At 40.8% G+C, this 19442-nt stretch overlaps 1 protein-coding gene across 3 annotated transcripts in view; it reads left to right on the top strand.

Moving 5' to 3' along the window:
* LAMA3 (laminin subunit alpha 3) overlaps window positions 1-19442 on the top strand; it is a 289773-nt gene that overhangs the window by 256471 nt on the left and 13860 nt on the right. For all 3 annotated transcript variants that reach the window (XM_037806378.1, XM_037806379.1, XM_037806380.1), the window contains 8 exons: window positions 387-531; window positions 3258-3377; window positions 3769-3902; window positions 9126-9243; window positions 9614-9754; window positions 11630-11769; window positions 14004-14135; window positions 15346-15499. In XM_037806378.1, the coding sequence (XP_037662306.1) occupies window positions 387-531; window positions 3258-3377; window positions 3769-3902; window positions 9126-9243; window positions 9614-9754; window positions 11630-11769; window positions 14004-14135; window positions 15346-15499 (1084 nt within the window). The remainder of the gene's footprint in view (window positions 1-386; window positions 532-3257; window positions 3378-3768; window positions 3903-9125; window positions 9244-9613; window positions 9755-11629; window positions 11770-14003; window positions 14136-15345; window positions 15500-19442) is intronic.

Here is a 19442-nt window from a genome sequence, read left to right as displayed (position 1 = left end):
TCCTTACAGTTAAAAGATTTGGAATATTCTAATGTGAAACTGACTATTTATTACTTATAATAAAATTGTATTTCGAATTAATAATGTCTTAAATTTAAAGATCATCAGCTGCTAGGCCACATCTTCCAAAGTAGACATTCCCAAAAAGGACTCTTGAATATTGTCTTTTCTGAGCTAGTATTTGATTATCATGTAGTATAAGAACACATCCAGGAGAAACAGGTGGGTGTTTGAACATTTTCCTCTTTAACAAAACTGCGACCGCTAGATTGCATAATACTTTGCTCCATTTTTCAGACAGCAGCATGTCATATTATAAGCATGGTGGTCCTTTGGTGGTGGTCCTTCGCTACTGTATTTTAACTTGTGATGATTGATGTTGACAGGAGAAAGGAAGAGTCGGACAAAAATTATTTTGAAGGTACGGGTTATGCTCGAGTTCCAACTCAACCAAATGCTCCCTTCCCAACCTTTGGACTGACGATTCAGACCACTGTGGATAGAGGTTTGCTGTTCTTTGCAGAAAACCAGGTAATATATAACAGACATCCAAGATAACAGATATGTTCATTCTTTTTAGCAATTTGGGGCTTATTAAAAGTGATCAACTAGATTTGAAAACCAGTGTGCAAATGTTAACAGCATCATTTCCCTTGGCCCAATTGTACTTTCTGTTTGCTGTGTGTGTGTGTGTGTGTGTGTGTGTGTGTGTCAATAATCAATAATTTGAGGGCAGCCACAAAACGTGGGATAAATCCCCCCTTTTCCCATTCTATTTTTATTCTCAGTTTCATTATTTGAAAATCACTGCTTGCCAAGTAATCTACTCATTCTGCCTTAAAACATGTAAAGATCTTCTGGAGTCTCTGAGAGCTGAAGACCCTTTGACTTCTTGCTATTTCCATCTTGGTTTGGCTCTTGCCAGGCTGTATAGAATTATGTCTATCAGCTTGACCCTTGACTTCCCAAGATACCAAAGCTTCTCTACTTTCAAACAGCTAAGGTTTCTAGAGACTATTCTTAAGTCCCCTTGGTCAGCAAAGTCCAGTTAAGGTCTGCAAGTGCTTGTCAGCGCCACCTGTTGTTAGATGGAAAGTTAACATGACATTTGCTCAGGCTCCTTTATAGCTAGGATGGGCCCTAAATTGAAGGCTCCTGAGAAGAGGAGCTTCTGTAGTTGAAATGTGGATCAGCCCCATGGGATCTCTGGTCTGAGGACATGGGATTGATATGGTGCTTGGGATTTTACCAGGCATTTCTACCTGTGGGGACACAGACCTGCTCTTACTGTCCTCTCTGGGGTTGGTCTGGGCCCTTCAGGAAGTCCCCAGGCTGACTCAGTTCTGATGGGCTTGGGAAGGTCCGGACTTGACTGAGGAACGCAGACAGCAGAGGAGACCTACAGCCTCCTCAGGGCAAGGCAGTTATTTTCCAAAACAAGGTCTTCATTGTACTATATTTTGAAGTTCTTAGACACTAAGGACCAGAAATACTATTTATGTTAGAAGAAAACTTCTTAAGTAAGTTACCATAGCAGCAAGATGAGAGGAAATGATGCAGAGTGCTAATGTTAAGTAGGATGGCTCGTTAACTGTCAGTGATTTGGTATTCTGTTGTTTATGAATGCAATGAACTCAACCCCTGCTACCAAAAACAGGGTTTAGGATCCAGATGAGGCTTGATTTTCCTTTTAGATAAAGACTATCACCCTAACCTCCAAAGAGAGGCCTTGTTGTCAATAGGAGACAGTGTACAAGCAAAGCCTTTCAGTCCCCACATTAGAAATTCCTCAGTTTATCATTCTACTAAGAAAATAAGCGATTCACTTATATGTCTTATGCCCTGATGGGAATACAATAATGACCAAGACAGACATGGTTCCTGCCCCTGGGGACCTTATATTCCAGAGGGGAAGATGGCTATTAAACGAAGTTTTGTTGTTACTGGTTAATTAATTCATCACCACTGTAATGAGGGTAGAGAGAAAATATTTAGGGTGAAATGAACATGTATAACCTAAAAGACTTTCTTGAGAAGGGGATGCTTAATCTGAGACCTGGAGAACAGCATTTGAAGGGATCAAGACAGTGGATGATTCAAGCAGAGGAAGAGGCAAGATGAAGGCCTGGAGGTGGAAAGGGCAGGGAGTACGCAAGTGCTGGAGAGGGGACCTGGGGTTGGAACACAGATTGCTGAGAAGGGAAGCCTAGGAGGTGGTCAGGACTCTCAGCATCTGCCAGGGAGCTAAGACCCTATCCTAAGAGCAAAGGAAAGTAACATGCTCACATTGGCATTTTCAAAAGCCCTCGCTGGCTGCAGAGAGGAAAATGGGTTTGAGGGGGCCCGAGCAGACATTGGGAGAGTAGTGGGTTATTGCTCTACAGTCCATCCAAAGAAGTCATGGCTGAGACTAGGTGAAATGAAGAGGAGAGAGATGCAAGAAATGGTAGACTAGACAACATTCAGGTGGGTGGGAGAGAGGGAAGGATCAAGAAAGACTCCTAGGTACTTGGCCTGCTCGGTAAGGTGATTAGTGATTCCACTGAGAGGGAGAGACAGAGAAAGGGCGAGTGGAGGTTTGGCAGCATGGAAGAGGTGTGGAGATCGTAAGCTTTATATTGGATATCCTGAATTTGAGGTATCTGTGAGTAATGCAAGTGATGACATTAAGGTAATCGGCTGTACAGCCCTGGCCCTGAAAAGTCTGGTCTACACTGGAACACATGGGCTTCAGTGGCACTCCTGAATGGAGCTGAGATTGCCAGGCCGAGAGTGGTGTGGGGGAAGAATAGGTCCCATGGGGCTCTCGAGAAGCCCCCCAGTCTTAAATTGAATATAAAAGGGCTGAGCCAGCAAATGAGACTGAGACATAGGAGGAAGTCAGAAAACAATGGAAAATATCTGGGATTTGTGTATGACCATATATCTCTCCAAAAGGTGGCTGTCACATTTTCAAATAATATTAAAGGTTTGTTATCTTTTCCAGTTTCCATTTTTACATGTTTCTTGTCAGTTCTATGAAGCAAAATAATGATAATAGCTAAAATTTATTGTGACTTATGTGCACCAACCACTGTACATGATATTTGACATGACATAATATTTAACCATTATCACCATCCAATGAGTTAGATATTATGGCATTATTATCCCTTTTAACCAATGAGCCAGCTGAGATGGAAAGCTGTTTGTGACTTGAATTGCAACATTATTCTTCAGTTGGTTTTCTGGTCACCTACCTTGTTTCCATGCTCTAGGATCACTTCATATCTCTAAATATAGAAGACGGCAGTCTCCTGGTGCGATACAAACTGAATTCAGGGTCACCAAAAGAAAAAGGAATTAGAGATATCATAAACGACGGGAAAGATCATTCGGTATATTCTTTTAATTTGTTTACTTGAACCATTAAGTGTCCTTAGTCTTTTAAAATCAAATCAATGCCCAAACAAAACAAAACAAAAAAACCCTTTCCTCATTTTACCAGATAAACTTACAGTTATTAACTTGAGGACACATCCTTTTAAATTTGAACATTTAGACATGAAATATATGGCTATATATAAAGCACAATTAGTTTTAAGTGCAAGCATTTCTATTAAAATGTTTTCATGTATTTTTAACTGAAAGTACCTCTGCTCAGTCTTTCTATTATGTATATAAAAGGATCTGAAGAAAAACAAATAAAAACATAACATCTCTGGAACTACTGTAAATAAGATTCTTTTATTTCCCATCACATGCTAATTCATCTTTCATTTATTTCAGATTCTGATCAAAATTGGGAAAACCCAAAAACTTATGTGGATAACTGTGAATTCTCAAAACATTAAAATTGAAGGTGAAATATTTGATTTCAGCACATATTATCTGGGAGGAATTCCAATTTCAATCAGGGAACGGTAAGATGATATGATTTTTTAAAAATGCAAAGTGCCTCTCTTGGTGGTTATAATTGCTAACGCATACATCTAGCTTACCTTTTTAATTCCAGGGACAAGCAAATATAAAAAGTTAACTTTTTGGTATTAACAGTGTAACCCAACAGAGTAAAACCGGCTATAAGTCCTGGATTATGGGACTAGCCATTTGAAAGGGGGGACATGGGGGCACTGTGTATCTCCCCATTGTCATTCTTGGAAGGAGAGAAACCACGAGGAATACAGTTGGTGTTCACAGTGCTGCCACCAGAAAGAATGGAGGCTGGGTCCCTGGGGCCTTTGCAGGAAGCGTAGGAGAGTGCAGGCCTACCCGGCAGCCCTGGGCCCTGGAATCTGGGATCATTACCTTCAGGAAGTCTCTCCTAGACTGCAAGGCTCCTGTCTCATTCTCATCTGTATTACCTGCCCCTTCTATGGCAACAAGCATGGACCAGGTGCATGACTACTTCTTGGCTTAAAGGATACATGAATGAACGAAATTAATTTGAAAAGCCATAAAGCTTAATCAGAGTGAGGGAAAAATATAATATTTTGAGAATGCACTTAAAGATAACTTTTACATCTTGTTAATTGTTTTTGTGTCCTCCAGAAAAAAACTTTTAGGTAGTTGATGATAATTTGTGGAGAAAAGATACCTTGGAAAGCTTAGTCCAGCTACGTACTAAGATAAGAGTGCATCCCAGAATGTTTGTTCATGATTACTTTTATATGAGATCTGAAGCTAGTTAACTCTTTTTTTACTCTCTAAATCAGTTGGAAGGAGTACTAGGTGTGATTTATGAGGTTTTATGCAAAGGTAATTCTTTCTTCAAGAATTCTTTGGGCATCTATCAATCCTTAGTAAGGAGGTCCTTTCAAAGTTGTCAGGTCAGGATTGTCCCCAAAATCAAAAACATGGGTAGGAAAACTCAGCACATTAATAGAGTTTAGGGGTGAGTGTCTTTACATTTTACAGGTGAAGAAAATGAGAGTCAAAGAGGTAAAATGACCTCCCCAATGTTAACTGGTAATTCAACTATGAATAGTCAATAATCTTGTTTTACTCAATTAAATTTAGTGAAACAGAGTAATTTAAACTAGTCAACACTTCTGAGTACGTCTCCAGGTTGTCACTTATTTGTTCATTACACAAGTATTTATTGAGTGCCTCGTGCTCATCAGGCAGTGTGACAGGTGCTGGGAATACAATGAGGAAAAGGTAGATCAGTCCCTACCCTGGCAGAGCCTAAAGTGTAGCTGGAGAGAGACTGGCACGAAGTTGGGTGTGGCACAGACTGCCAGAGGGGAAGCTCAGTATGCCAAGGGAGCCCTGGAGAGGGCAGTCTAATCCAGCCAGGGGCATCAGGAACGTGGGCACTTGCTAGGACCTGAAATATGCCAACAGTCAACATACGTGAAAAGCCAAGAGCTAGGAAGTGTGATACTGTCAAAGAACTGGAGTGTGCTGTGAAGCAAGGCTGTGATAGGATGTGGGGCTGGCATGGGAAGCAGGAGTCAGGCCTCAGAGGGTCTTGAAAGGCATGGTAAGGAGCCAGGACAGGGATTTGAGCAAAGAAAGGACATGATCAAACTGGGTTTTCACCAGCTCACTCTAGGGTGAGGTAGAGATGGATGAGGGAGGGAAAAGAGCAGAGGCAGGTAGAGTGGTTAGAAGATAACTGAATTAACAGAAGTGAGTGATGAGGGGGGCCTGACCCAGGAAATGGCAGTGCAGATGAGGGAAATGGGGTGGATTCAGAATACATTTAGGACGGCAAATGGGCAGTATGAATGCTTGTTTGGGTTTGGAGAGTAAAGGAGAAAAAGTGTTCACTGATGTTGTCTGGTTTGTACGTTAGCACTTGAACAGAAGGAGGACACCAGCCAAGGAGCAGATTGGGACAGGATGCTTAGTTCAGAATGATACAGGCTGAGTGCCAGGAGCCTGAAAGTGGGCAGGTGGAGATGCCCAGAAGCTACTGGATGTGATGACCTGGACCTCTGAGAGAAATCCAACCTGGAGAAAAGGGTGAACAAGGTTGGACACCCAGGTCATTGAGGTTATGGAGGCAGGTAGGCTTACCCAGAGCAGTGAGAAATTCTCAAGCAGAGGCAATAATAAGCCATTGGCCAGTGGTTTGCATGTGAATGGTGTTGGCATAAGACACAGGTAGAGCAGTGTGGATACCAGTCTAGCAAGGTTTACTATAAGGTGGTAGTTGGAAAGAATCAGAAGAAATGGGTTCTAGTTTTGGCTCAGCCACAATATGGCTGTGTGATCTTGGATTAAGTCAGCCCTCAATCTCCCTTTGACTTTTCATCTCTATCAATTTAATGAATACATTTATAGATAAACATAATATCTATGTATGTAGATATACCTATAGAACTTTCCTAGTAATCGGTCTTAGGATCTTCCAAACAAGGGCCTGCTTCCTTTTTCTGGGCAAGTTTATATATGTATTTAATCATAAGAACACAGAAAGTGCAGGAGATAGAGGCAAGTTGAAAGATTTCCCTGTCCTTTTACTCCCTCATAAGTAAAATTCTACGAAATGTTCAGATATTTCTGGACCTGCCTCTTCCCTCTGATGAAGTCAGAGAGTCCTTAAACCCCCTCTGGTGTGGCTCACCAGGCAGGGTGGGCATAGAAGAGTTCTACCCATAACCCAGAGCTGAACTTTGTAGGGGAAACTAGGCAGCTCCGTCAGAACAGGGAGCTGTTCAGACCATGGAATAAATGGAAGGCCCTTGGAGACAGCCAAAGTGCTCAAGCCTAATGCAGGACAAAGCAAGCCAGTGTAACCTCTAAATAAAGTGGCTTTGATCTCTCTCATTTTAGTGTATACTCTGGGAATGGAGACCCAGGTGTTGGAATAACTTGTTTAAGAGACTAGTCAGAAATCATAGTCCGTTAATCCCATCTGCTGCTTATGAGAAGAGCAAATCACCCCTGATAATGCCAGAGGGTCTCAAACCCCCAAGGACCTGCCCCATTGTGTCACAGAGTACAACAACAAAACATAAAAAATGAAAATAGTTTGAAAAGTAAAAACAGTCCAGGATTTGTTGAACATTTACTGTGTACCCCATACTGAGTTTAGGATTAAAGCTTGTTATGGCTCTCTGAAATCTGCCTGTGGCAGGCATGGATCTGGCCAGGCCTCTGTAAAATCCTTGGCTTCCTCCCATTGACGAAAGAAGAAGCCATGTGGATGGAGTGACTGAGAGCAAGTAGGAATCCATTAATACAGCACCTTACACCCCACACAACCACATTCCTCTAGCAAGTGGGTCCAAGATGCCAGACCTGCATCCTGGAGTAGAGAGGGACCTCTGGGCCTTCAGATGAGCAGCCCAAAGACCCCAACCCCCAAGGAAAGGTGGAAATAAACTTTCAACCTTAACACCTGTGTTGTAGTCAGCTGTTCTGTAGGAAGAAGTCATGGCCACTTCAAGTGCTGAGGATATATCAACTGTGTAAGTGTCAAGAGCAAGGGCTTCGGGGTCACACTGAGCTGGGTGAGAGCCCAGCGCTGCCTCTTACCAGCTAGCTGTACATGGGCACAGTGACTACCTATTTCTTAGGGTGGTTTTAAGGATTGTGACTTGTAAAGGGACTGCACAGGGCCTGGCACATGCTAATGCTTAATAAATGTTCAATAAGAAAATCTCTCTCCCGAGGTTATTGTGGTGCTTGAACAATAGGCATAAGGTGCCGAACGGTATAGATGTCCCTTTGTCTTAGCTTCTCCTCTTTCCCCCTCTTCTCCTCTGCCACCCTCCACTTCCCTCGACCTGTACTCTAATGGGAGGAAGGACAGCAGCAAATGTTAATTTGGGTTAAAACATGTTGAAATCCAAGGGAGAATAGATCTAGAACTATGGATAAATAGGCCAGCTCCAAGAATTAATATGCTCTTTGCTCTTATTCTAAGGCAAAAAGCCATCTTTATAAAATAATTAAACTCATGCTGCAATGCCAGTGAGGATTCATTTCTTCCTCCTCCTTTTAATGAAATTTAATGTTATGCACATTATGTGTAGCTCAACCATTTATAATAAGTTGAATAAAAATGAATGCAAACACCTTTCCCTTTAGAAAAGGGAGCTGCCTTAGGGATTTATAATGAAATCAGCTTTGGTTTTTTCTTAGCACATCATTTGTTTAAGGAACCCAAATATTTGCCTGGACTTGAGTCAGTTCATGGTGGTGTTAATGCTTTATGTGAATTCAGTTCCAGACTAACCCAGAAGTCAAATCCAAGGATAAATGCCAGGGTGGCCACATAGGAAGAACTGCTTTAGGAAATAAGGGTTAGGTACTGCCCCACTCTCTCACACGGAGACCTCACTCTGTACCAAGCTCCGTTGGAGCATGTTACACATACTAAGCCATTTAAACTCACAACAAACCTGTGATGTAGATTAATATATCCCCTGTTTTTAAAGGAGGAAACAGAGGCACCAAGTTAAGTCGCTTCCTCCAGGTCGTCCAGTCCTGAAGTCGCAGGGCGGGACTTGAACCCTGGCAGTCTTGATCCAACACCCACAGCTCCTCAGCAGCCCTGTCTGGCCTCTCAGAAACACTGGCCAACACCTTCTGAGTGTTCATTACAGTGGGCCATGTACCACTCCAGGCAGGTCGCACATCCTTGTGTTTTCCGTTGTTTCAACTCAGCATTGATTAAATGATGTGCCACATTTTCCGTAATTGACTAGAACCAGAAAGTAACAATTTATTTCTTCTGAGTACAGTGGCTAACTGAAAAGTAGACAAGAAACAGAGTAAAAAGCTTTCTAGAACATTCCTGGCTCTAATAACTTACTTATTGGCTATGCTTCCTTTTATCATGCATGACTACAACTCTGAGGGCAGGGAGGGAATAATTCTAGACATTGTGCATCTTCTATATCTCTGAACCTTTTTGGGGTATTGATCATTCTTCAGTAATTTGTCAGCATTATTGTCTGCAATTTTTAGGATAGAAATACAGAGTTACAAGGAAAGGAAGTAGATTTTTCCCAGCGTGACAAAGTCAGCAGATCACATAACATTCACCCACTGTGACAACAGCAGTATGGGAAGAATCCCATGAGAAGTAATAACCACAGAATATGTAGTAGATAGTGCAGTGTTTCAGCTCTGAGTCTCAGAAAGGCCTGGCATAATATCTCTCTTCCTTTTTTTGTAACTCAAATCAGGTTTAATATTTCTACACCTGCTTTCCGAGGTTGCATGAAAAATCTGAAGAAAACTAGTGGTGTCGTTAGGTTGAATGATACTGTGGGAGTTACGAAAAAGTGCTCAGAAGACTGGATGGTAAGTGAAGAGTTATCCTGGAATATGCTGCAGAATTCAAAACCTTGCAATAACACATCAGCTTTTGACTTTTTTCTGGTAGCACAGTGTGACAGTAAATTGGCTGATATTCACTTTCCACCTACTTGCCCAGTACAGAACCTCTTTGGTTTGCACTTGAACTTTGTTGCAAAGGAGCAATACCAACTATACACAAAAATTCACAGGTAGTTGGTAAATTATCTATCATTCAGTAAAGCAAATTTTATTTCTTTCTGAGGCTACATAAATCACATTAGTCAGTTCAGGTACATTGATAAAGGATAAGATATTATATTTCAGTCATGAAATGATTACAATGCCAGTAATTTTTTCCCTGTTTACATTTCAGCTTGTGCGGTCTGCCTCATTCTCCAGAGGAGGACAGTTGAGTTTCACCAATTTGGGCTCACCAGAACCTGACAACTTTCAAGCCTCATTTGGGTTTCAGACCTTTCAACCAAGTGGCATATTATTAAATCATCAAACACGGGTATGAAAAATTACATTACTATTAAACCAGATTTAAACTGATTCAAAGTCTGATGTCAAAAACAGTAGAGAGATTTTGAAAGTAAATTAGTTGGGCATTTTATCTATCATCATACAGTAAATGCTATTGTATGTTTCAACCACGGACATTGATCCCCACCCTAGGGTAGATCCTAAAAGGAATCAGGTTTAGAAAGTACATTCTAATTTACAAAATTGAATTTGTGTATATTTTTGGACTCATTTTCATTCTTTTTAGGTGTACTTGATAAGAGCTAAGATGAATCACAAGTGTTGTAAGTTATAATGTTGCTTGAGATTTTAGATCCAAGCAACAAAATTCAGAATGGATCTCCATTATTCCTTTTCAATTACACAAAAGATAGTTCTTCAGATTCCTTTTTTTTTTTTTCTGCAACACTAATTGGACAACACTTACATCTGAGGAATAGGAGAATGTAACATAAGGTCCTTTCCCCTTTCCTTGTGTAGAACCAAGCCACAAAAATCCTTTTCAGCCAGGAGGTACCCTCTGTAACTCAAGAGGATTAACTGGTGCAGTTATGTAGTCACAGAAGTCAACTAGCACTTATATTTAGTTGTGGGATTCCCCTTGTGGAGTGAGTGAAATTTCAAAATAGAAGTAGAGGTAGAATATTGTCCTTCTTAGATACGTTTCTTCAGAATTTCCAAGCACAGCAAACATCGAGGACTTGTTGAAAGAAGGAGGGTAGCTAGCTCTGTGGCTATGTAATATTAGGAAGCCTTCTCTCTTGGTATCTTTGCTCATCAGCCCTTTGAGATCTCTTTTTAAAAATGTCTCTGAAGAAGCATTTGCCAACATTTAGACAAAGGGGGTGACTTTCCATCAAAGCAGGATGTTTTGACCTAGCTGCATTGATACCCATCACTTGTTTCTTCTGCCAAAGGCAGGGACAGTTAGTACACAATATACAAAATGATCAAAAGCGTATGGAAGAGTTGGGTTAGCAATAGAATAGATCAATCCTGGACAATGGACAAATTCTAAAAATAATGTAGGGACATTGCCCTCCATTTTAGCTATGAAATACATATAAATGAGCATTCATAATGAGTACTGCTGACAGAAAAATCAACACAAAATAAAACCAACAGGGGCTACAACCGCACACTGCAATAATTGTTTTGACTAAAAGCTCACTGAAGAATCACATCTTGTTAAAAACTCCAAAAATTGGACTTGGTAGGAAAAAAATCAGTAAAATTTAAATAACAGCTGCGAAAATTAGACATATATATATATATATATATATATATATATATATATATATGTATATTAGTAAGAATTGACAGAAAGAATCAAATCATCTTGCCAAAATTTAGATCTGTGGGGTTTGATATAGAAAATTGAACTTCCCAGAAATATTGACTACAAAATAAAATGCATAACGACTGAAGAGATCTCATTGTTATAATTTTATATGAAAAAATCAATTGATAAATCAAATCTTGATTGTAAAATTTGTTTAGAAAAGGATTGATCCTGAAGATAACTTTAGTAAAATTAAAGTAAAAACAGAAAAATTTTGGAAATTGTTTAATTGTGCTGTATAATTGACCAAGAAATTTAATTGACTTAATGAATGTAAGTCCAGAAAATGCTTTTGACAAATTCATCAGAGTTGAAATAATTTGCATAAAAATTTCATATTCATAACCATGGTGTCAAAATATTCAAAAAGTAATCTTTAGATCAAAATGGCAAAGCCAAAATATTTGGGTGAAAACAGCCTGACGCTTTTTACATGGTTTTGACCAATAAATTCATTTATTGATACAAAATCCTTAAAAGCAAATTAATCATGCTGATGGGTATGTTTTATGATGATTTCAGACAAGTGGCCTGCAGGTCACTCTGGAAGATGGTCATATTGAATTGAGCACCAGGGATAGCAGCACCCCAATTTTTAGATCTCCCCAGACGTACATGGATGGTTTACTGCATCATGTATCTGTGATAAACGACAACTCTGGGTGAGTGCATTGGTACATATTCCAGAGCTGTAAGAATTTTACTTTATTCAGTTTAATGGGATTTTACTCTAAAAGTATTTTTCCTTGATTCTGACACAGTGTTACTAGTAAGTCTTGGCCTTCTTCCTTATTCTATATCACTTTCCTCATTAAAAAATTAAATCAACAGTTGGATAGGTAAATGAATTGTGATATATCCAAAATGGAATACTATGGAGTAATGATAGTGAAAGATCCACAGCTATATATAATGACATGGATGAATCTCACAAACAGAATATTAAGTGAAAGAAGTTGCACATCAACGAGTTCATCCCCTCCAACTTCATTTAGCAAAGTTCAACAGGCAAAATTAACCTATACTATCAGAATTCAGGATAGTGGTTACTCTTGGAGGGGGAGGGAGGCTAGAGATTGACAGGGAGTACAAAGGGGATTCTGGGGTGCCGGACAGGTCCTGCATCATTATCTGGTTGTATAGGGGTATTTATGTTGTGAAAATTCATGGAGCGATACACTTGTGATAGATGCACTTTTTATATTTTATTAAAATGCTTTAATAAAAACTTCTATGCAAAAAAAAAGAACAAAGTTTGAGGACTCAAGTCTCCCATTTTCAATTTGTACTACAAAGCTACAGTAATCAAAACAGTGTGGCACTGGCATAAAGATAGACATATAGACCAATGGAAAAGAACTGAAGGTCCAGAAACAGACCCACACATCTATGGCCAACTGATTTTTGACAAGGCTGATAAGTAGATGCAATGGGGAAACAATAGTCTCTTCAGCAAATGGTGTTGAGAAAACTGGATTTCCGCAAGCAAAAAAATGAAGCTAGACCCTTACCTCATACCATATACAAAAATTAACTCGAAATGGATCAAGGACCTATACATATATATATATGTGTATATATATATACATATATATATATATATATGTATATATATATATATATATATATATATATATATATGAGCTAAAACTGTAAAATTCATGGAAGATTACATAGGGGCAAATCTTCATGACCTGAAATTTTGTAATGTATTCTAAGATATGACACCAAATGCAAGAGCAACAAAAGAAACAATAGATAAATTTGACTTCATCAAAATAAAAAATGTTTTTACATCAAAGGACCTTATCAGGAAAGTAAACAAGGCAACCTAAAGAATGGGAGAAAATAGTTGCAAACCATATATCAGATAAGGGCTTAAATATCCAGACTATATGAAGGACTTTTACAATGCAACAACCAAAAGACAAACAGCCCAATTAAAAAATGGGCAAAGAACTTGGAGTAGACATTTTTCCAAAAAAGATATACAAATGGTCAATAAACATATGAAAAGAAGCTTAACATCACTAGCCATTAGGGAAATGCAAATCAAAACCACACTGAGATACCACTTCACGCCCATAAGGATGGCTATTATTAAAAAAAAAAAAAAAACGCAGAAAATAAGTGTTGGTGAGGATGTGGAGAAAGTGGAATTCTAGTGCATTTTGGTGGGAATATAAAATGGTGCAGCCACTATGAGAAGCAATATAGCAGTTCCTCAAAAAGTTAAAGATAGAATAAGACCCAGCAATTCCACTTCTAGGTATATACATGAAGAAAGTTGACGACAGGGTTTCCAGCAGGTACTTTTACACCAATGTTTATAGCAGCATCATTCACAGTGCCCAGAAGTTGGAAACAAACCAAATGTCCATCAACAAATAATGGATAAACAAAATGTGGTACACACAATGGAATATCATTCAGCCACAAGAAACAATGAAGTTCTGAGACTTGCTGCAACATGGAAGAACCTTGAAAACATTATGCTCAGTGAAATAAGCAAGATACATAAGGAATAATATTATGTGATGTCACCTTTAAGAGATTTCTAAATGTGATGTCACCTTTAAGAGATTTTTAATGTCTATAAGAGATATCTAGAAAAAGCAAATTTTCAGAGATAGACAGTAGATTAGAGGTTACCAGGGGATGGAGAGGGCGGTAGGGAGGTATATGTTTGGTATGGATATGGAGTGTGTGTAAATAAAATTTAAGAATTTTTTTTAAAAGAAATACACACAAAAGTTTTTTAAGAGTCCTTAAAATTAAGTCTAGTTTGTTATTTGAAGTAAAAGATACTGAGTTTGGGTCAAAGACAATAAGTCAACTACCTGTAGACAACCTTTATGCCCAGCACTTCTGACTCTTTGCTTTTATCCTCTTTCAGAGTCCGGCTTCTGATTGATGACCAGCCACTAAAAACTAACCAGAGGCTGCAAGGCTTTTCAAACTCCCAGCAGTCACTTCGTCTGGGTGGGAGTAATTTTGAGGGTTGTATCTCCAATATTTTTATTCAGAGGTGGGTGATCTTTTCTTTGTAGATCTCTGGGGCATAGAAGGGTTTGAGGAGAATGGTCCAGTTAGCAGAGTCTGATTTGTCAACATGTGCTGCACAAGGCTCTCCTACCACAAACTGGCAAGACACCAACTTTGGCAAGATGTGCGCATTAAAAAGCAAACAAACAAGAAACCCTGGGCACAGCCTCCCTTTGAAGGAGCAGTTTTGGCACATAAACTTGGAAAAGATCTAATTAAAAATAACTTTCAGATTATGGCCCTTTAAAAATATTCACACTGAGATTTTGTTTTGGTTTAACCAGGGCTCTGCAATTAGATTTAATCAGCTTTCCAAGTTTTTAAGGCCAAGGAATTGCATGCACCAATCCAGTGCCAGGAAACCAAACACCACGATGTTGTACATGACTCAGAGAGAGAGTCAAGTTTGGTACTTCCAGCAAATTTTAAATTGTTAAAATTTTTTATACAAAAAGATAATTTTTTGTTAAGAGACAGAGGGAGGGACTGGTAACATGGCCGTGAACCTCAGGCAGCCTGGCAGGAACTTGGGCTACAGGTTGGCACTGTTGTCCTCCTACCTGTCAGGGCCCCATCCTCCTTAGCAAGGTGAGGCTGAGTTCTCACCTGCCTCCTGGTTGATGAAATGTCTTCCTGGAACATCTAGTTAACAGTGATTGGAGCAGGAAGAAGGAGTGATGGAGAAGACACTGAGGTAGTTAGCACCAGCTAGCTTCCCACCATTGTAAGGTTTGAAAACAGTCATGAGATAAAGCAAATTTCCAATTATTTTTCCTTTTTTAGAGTAAGACTCCTACTCCAATGTAGGAAGATATATCTTTCCATAAACTCACTTCTGAGATTTCCTGCTATTCACAATCATTCTGTATCTTTCAGTGCCTGGGTCTCCCCTCTCTGCATATTTCATTTTCAGATGTCTATTATACCCATTTCAAGGCAATAAACATTTCTGGAGCCCCTCTGCCAGCAAAGCTAAGTGTTTCATGGTGCTAGGTGTTCTAGAGGGTGCAGAGGTAGGTAACACCTACAAGCTTAATGTCTCCTCTAGAGGTAATTTATAGGTGAGAGATCAAAGTTTATGTAGAAACAATGACCATAAGGATGTGTGTTTTTGAAACAAGCTCTCTCTGCCACTATGTCTTCATCAATGTGTCAGAGTTTGGCAGCAACTTACATTTGTGCCTTTGTTCCAGATTATCACAGAGTCCTGCCGTTCTAGATTTGGTCAGTAAATCTGTCAAGAGAGATGTGTCCCTGGGAGGCTGCAGTTTAAACAAACCGCCTTTTCTAATGTTGCTTAAAGGTTCTATAAGGTTTAACAAAGCCAAGACTTTGAGTATCAACGTGGTAAGTGTCAAAACCTTACACTTGGTTTCACTTCTCTCCAGCAGATTCTCATGAGCTGAACTTACAGGGGATGCTGGGTAAGGGGGCAGGGCAGAGGGAGATGTGTACACCTGATCTGATAGTGGTCAGTGCCTCCATGAACTGGGATGGACGGGTCATCAATAGTGGAGTTACACCAAAATGCTCAAAGTGTTTCTCTTTTTTTGGCCTTTATTTTGTATCTTGATTTCACAATTTTTGCAGACACAGAACAAATAGAACTTTGACTCAGGTTTCTCAATTTCTGTAGCTGATGTCTTCTTGCCCTTTTGACACTTGTGCTGTGTTTCCAACAGGTACAGTGGTTTTCTCTAGAAAACAGGAGCCACACCTCTCCTCTTCCCCACTATACTCCCCTCTGCTCAGATGCCCTCCCCTTGGCCCAGATACAATCTAATGATAAGATATTCACATTCACCCCAGTCATCATCTATACCAGCTTTGCTTAACCTTGACTGCACATTGGGAACACATCGGGAGCTTTTACAATCCCAATGCTAAGGTTGCCTCCCACTCAATTAAATCAGGCTCTCTGGAGTGGGGCTAAGCATCAGTCGGTTGTCAGCCTCCCCAGCTGATTCTAATGTGCAGCACTAAGAGAGATGGAAAAGGAAATAGAATTCGGAGCAGAAGCATGGCAATGAATGGAGCCTCGGATTAGGGCATAAGAAATTCCTTACTCTGCCTGAGGTCACCTGAGTGGCCTCCCTGTCTGCTATTCCAATTAGTATGATGAATGGATGACATGAAGCACCTCCAGAGTATCAGGCCTACTGCTAAGCTCTCCAAGTGGATTTTCTTGCAAAATCCTTGAATAACTTTAGGAGATAAATAATATTGTTAGCCATATCTTTCAGGAAAGGATGCTGCTGTTTAGAAAGTTGAGCAGTTTGACCCACCTTCCACGGGTGTAAGGTAGAGTTGGAATTCAAATCCTGGAAGCTTGACCTCTGAGCCCCTGTCCTCTGAAGAGCAAGACGCTTCTGCTCAATACATTTTTTTTTTGGCATCTCAACCACATGTTGCTTGTCTACCAATAGTTCTCTGCAGCACAGTGATTTGGGGACGCATGAATAGCTAATGTATGATAAGAAATGTTTTATGTTACTAAGGAGAAATATATTTCGTAAATCCCAAAGGGTTGTCATTTTACTGTTATGAAAAGAACATCTTTAGAATGGCCCCATCAAGAATGGAGTCATATATTCATTTTTTCATTGTAAGGCTGAAAGTTAATGAGAAACTAAATTAGCACAGTGATGGTGGAGAGGAGAGAAGGAAATGGCTTCAAGAGCTATTTAGAAGATTGACTATAGAGGCCTCAGGAAATAATTGAATATGGGAGACAAGAGCAAGGCAGGAGTTAAAATAATAATCCTGAGGCCTTTGGTCTGGGTTATTGAATGGCTGGTGATAACCATCCATGGAGACAAGAGAGGGAGAAGCATTTGGAGGGAAAGAATGAGTGTGATTTTTGGCATATTGAGTGACAGGTTCCCACAGGACATCCAGGTGGAGGAAGCTGGTGCGAGTCTGTCAGGTTTCTCTGACTGGGCCTGGGGAGCCAGGTGGAGCTGGGGATATTGATGGAGGAGACATCAGAGGATACTCTGTATTTAATTCCTCCCTCATTCTGTGCAAGTCCCCGGGTTAGATGGAATGAGACATCAGTCCGACCTCTAAAAACCCAACAGCAGAGAGAAGGCAACATCACTTAGTGATTAAGTACTGGACTTTGGGGTCAGCCTTCCTGGGTTCAAATCGACCTTTATCACTTAGTAGTTGTGTGACCTTGAATGATTACTTAACCTTTCTGTCGGTCTATTTCCTCCAAGGTGAGTGAGGATGAAGAATAGTAACACCTCACGGGGGTGCTGTAAGGGTTAAGTGAGGTTCCTGCCATGAGACCAGGATGGTTCTCACAGAGGAGATGATCCTGAAGCTAGGTCTGGAGGGTGGGCAGGACTTAGATGGGTGTGTGTTGGAGCTGCACCAGCAGAAGCACAAAGCTGGGAGGCAGGATGCGCGGGTGAAGATTCTTGGCATGCTTTATCTCTGATCTTCACAGTTTTTCATACTGTACCCTTCAAGTGAGAGCACCACTGAGAGCAGAAGAAAATGTCAACTTTCCAGGTCTGGAAATTGAGTTGCCAAGAGGTTAAAAACCGTGCCCAAGTGTAGCCAGCCCATTAATGGTCGAGTCAGAATTCAGACTCAGGACAACAGAATCCCAAAGGTTGTGCTCGTGAAGCCACAAAATTGACTTCCAGAGGCTTGTAAAGCTTGACAAGAAGCAAGAAGTTTCGTTTGGCCTCCATTTGGGTAGAGAAAGGAGACTAGTGGGAGGTAAGATTGGAATCACACCCAGGTACCAGATCTCATGAGCCCTTTGTGGCCTCGCATATGTAATTTGGGTATTACAAAGTCATTGAAAAGACTGCTTTTAGGTGTCTTTAAAGACTATTAATCTGGCAACAGCCTGTGGAATGGTTTGGTGTAAAAACATTCTACAGCCAAAGAGGCAAACTGGCACACTACTACAGAGGTCCAGGCAAGAGTCAGGGGCCCTGACTTTCAGGGTAGAGGCACTTGGAATGAGAAGGAAAGGAGAGAAAACAAAATACATCTCAGAGATGAACTGTAGGAGACAGAAACTAAATGCATGAAAGGGGCAAGGGAGGTGGGTGTTAATGATGACCAAAATTTGGGGCCTGGGTTCTGTGAAGGAGTATAGGGAAGAGTTGATGGCAAAAGGTGTCTATCAAACTTTTGCGGCTTGACACACAAAGAATGTTTCAGAAAGGGGATGAGGCCCACTGGTGTGAGTCATAGGCAGGAAGCTCTTGGCTGGGTTCTAATCTCAATAGCATCGAGGTTTGGCTGTGATTTTAAGCAGTTTTCTAGCAAGTATGATAGAACATCACCCCTCAGCAATGTGCACACACAGAATGTTTAAATAACTGCTATCGAGTTTACATTCTGAGTACCCTATCTGGGAATCATTGACAGGGTAGGAAAACCTGATCTTGAGGGAGTTTGAAGCCATTGAGAAGTCTTCAGCTGCTAGCTCCAGAAAATCTACTGCAAAATGGCTTAGGTAATAAGGAATCCGTAATCTCATATAATGAACAGTTCAGGGGTAGGTCGGGCTTGGGGCACAGCAGGACTTGGGCTCTGCTTCCCCACACTTCTCTTGGCTCCATGCTGTGTGGTTCTGAGCAATGGTAACCCCAGAGGATAATGCCCAACACAAGAAGCACTGATCCTGTGTTCCTCTCTCTACTATAAAGGAGACCTTTGGGAAAACCCTGCCCCCCAAACTTCCCCTCGCTGGGCCACATGTTCATTCTTGAACCAATCCCTAGCCAGGCCCATCCTCACCATTTGCTCTAGCTGAGATCCCAGCTGAGCTCTGAGCCCTGTGGAAGAGGCACAGTCGGGGCTCTGCATCAGAGAAAAGTGACAATTTCCTCCTACAATTTTTCTAGTCTTATTTGATATTTATTATGGTTGTTTTCTGCTTTAAAACTCAGTCCTGTTGGAAGGGTCAAAACACCACCCAACCCAGGACGAACTTGGGTACTTCGGTCAACACTGGTAAAAGCCGGGATGGCATGTGCCTGCCCCCCTTCTGTTTCCTGCTCTCCTCCTCCGTCCTTCCTCCTGCCCAGCTGCAAAAGTCGTGGGGGGCCGGGGTATGGAGGAGGGGAGTGTGCCCAAGTAAATGGCCAAGCGGGGGAAGGTTTGTGTCTCTGTGGCTCACTGGCTGGCTGTGCACTACTTGGGGCCAAATGCTGGCTCTCAAAAGGGACACTGTGGTTCTTCACATGCTCTGTAGTGGGGAGGGACTCTTAAGTATCTGCTAGGCCCAGATTCAGTGGCTTCCAGAAGAAAGACCAGAGCC

Source organism: Choloepus didactylus, chromosome 16, assembly GCF_015220235.1.
Source record: "Choloepus didactylus isolate mChoDid1 chromosome 16, mChoDid1.pri, whole genome shotgun sequence".
In the NCBI taxonomy this organism is placed as follows: domain Eukaryota; kingdom Metazoa; phylum Chordata; class Mammalia; order Pilosa; family Megalonychidae; genus Choloepus; species Choloepus didactylus.
This window is presented reverse-complemented; position numbering and strand designations above follow the sequence as displayed.